General features: G+C 56.1%; 1 protein-coding gene across 1 annotated transcript in view; it reads left to right on the forward strand.

Annotated features, from left to right (window-relative positions):
• Nucleotides 1-777: 777 nt before the first annotated feature.
• LOC113941028 (maestro heat-like repeat-containing protein family member 1) overlaps nt 778-1,694 on the forward strand; it is a gene marked incomplete at both ends in the record, with an annotated part of 5,604 nt that continues 4,687 nt past the window's right edge. The window contains one exon of the mRNA XM_027632189.1: nt 778-890. Coding sequence (XP_027487990.1) covers nt 778-890 — 113 coding nt within the window. The remainder of the gene's footprint in view (nt 891-1,694) is intronic.

Raw genomic sequence — 1,694 nt, forward strand, 5'->3', positions numbered from 1 at the left:
AATAAACCCCACAGTACATTATGTACATTCTTAATTATCTCTATACCACGACTTAAAATTATTTCTGATGGATCCAATCTCTTCTCCCCTCCAAATAAAAGCCCAGGAGGGAAGAAGGAAAAGATCCTTTCCACTCTCAGAGCAGCAGTGTCTTCTCCTCGGACGGGGAAGGGGTTTTTTTTAGGGATTTTTGGAAGGTTGTTCCAAAGGGGTTTTTTTTTTCGGAGCCCGGAGTTCTCCCGCTCTCCAGGAGAGGTCAGTGCTGCCCCTCGGATGGTTTGGGCAGCAGGGGAAGCTCCTGAAGTTCCAGGGAATCCCGGAATTTTTGGGGCTGGAATGAGCCTTAAAAGATCATCTCCTTCCACCCATCCCGAGAGGAATTCCAGGGAATGCCAGAAGTGGGATTTGGGGCTGGAATGAGCCTTAAAAGATCATCTCATTCCACCCATCCCGAGAGGAATTCCAGGGAATCCCAGAAGTGGGATTTGGGGCTGGAATGAGCTTTAAAAGATCATCTCCTTCCACCCATCCCATCCCATGGATTCCCAGGTCTCTCCAAGCTGATCCAGCCCTGCCCAAATCTCTGGGACGAGCTCTCCTTGGCAGGGCTTGGAAAGGGTCCCCTGGCTCGGGATTTTTGTCTCCTCGGGATTTTTGTCTCCTCGGGATTTTTGTCTCCTCGGGATTTTTGTCTCCTTGGGATTTTTTTTCTCCTTGGGATTTTTGAGAGGTTTTTTTGGACGGGAAACTGAGGAATTCTGCTCCCTCTGGATGCAGGTTTCGCCCGGGATCACAGGGATGAGATGGTGGAGGGGCTGAAGGCGCTGAAGAAAGGGCTGGAGGAGCCCGACTTCACCGTCCTCTTCCACGCCTGCACCAGCATCGCCATGGTAACGGCCACTGGGATGGACTGGGATGGACTGGGATGGGCTGGGATGGACTGGGATGGACTGGGATGCACTGGGATGGGCTGGGATGGACTGGGATGGGCTGGGATGGACTGGGGTGGACTGGGATGGGCTGGGATGGGATGGGATGGACTGGGGTGGGCTGGGATGGACTGGGATGGACTGGGATGGACTGGGATGGACTGGGATGGGCTGGGATGGGCTGGGATGGGATGAGTTGGGATGGACTGGGATGGGATGAGTTGGGACTGGGATGGACTGGGATGGACTGGGATGGAATGGGATGGGCTGGGATGGGCTGGGATGGACTGGGATGGACTGGGATGGACTGGGATGGGCTGGGATGGACTGGGCTGGGATGGGCTGGGATGGACTGGGATGGGCTGGGATGGGCTGGGATGGACTGGGATGGACTGGGATGGGTTGGGATGGACTGGGATGGACTGGGAACCATGGGGAACGTGGGACCTCCTGTTCCCGGCCATCCACAGGATCCAGAGGCTCCTGGGAAGCCCCTGGGATATTGGGGAAAAATCCCTCCTGGGAAGGGCTGCCCAGCCCTGGATCCCCATCCCGAGGATGGATGGAGATGCTCCAGGGAGAGCGGGTGTGGGGAATGTCTGCTGGAATTCCCACTGGGAATTTGGGGAATGGCAGCTTGGCCAGGATAAAAGTACTCCCAGAGTATCCCCAGCTACAGGAACAGGGAAGGGGGATCGGGCTCTGCTCCCAGGGAATGAGGGACAGGACAAGGGGAGAAGGCCCCAGGTTGTGCCAGGGGAGGTT

The sequence above is a fragment of the Corapipo altera genome, unplaced genomic scaffold (genome assembly GCF_003945725.1).
Source record: "Corapipo altera isolate COAL_440 unplaced genomic scaffold, ASM394572v1 60889, whole genome shotgun sequence".
Taxonomy (NCBI): domain Eukaryota; kingdom Metazoa; phylum Chordata; class Aves; order Passeriformes; family Pipridae; genus Corapipo; species Corapipo altera.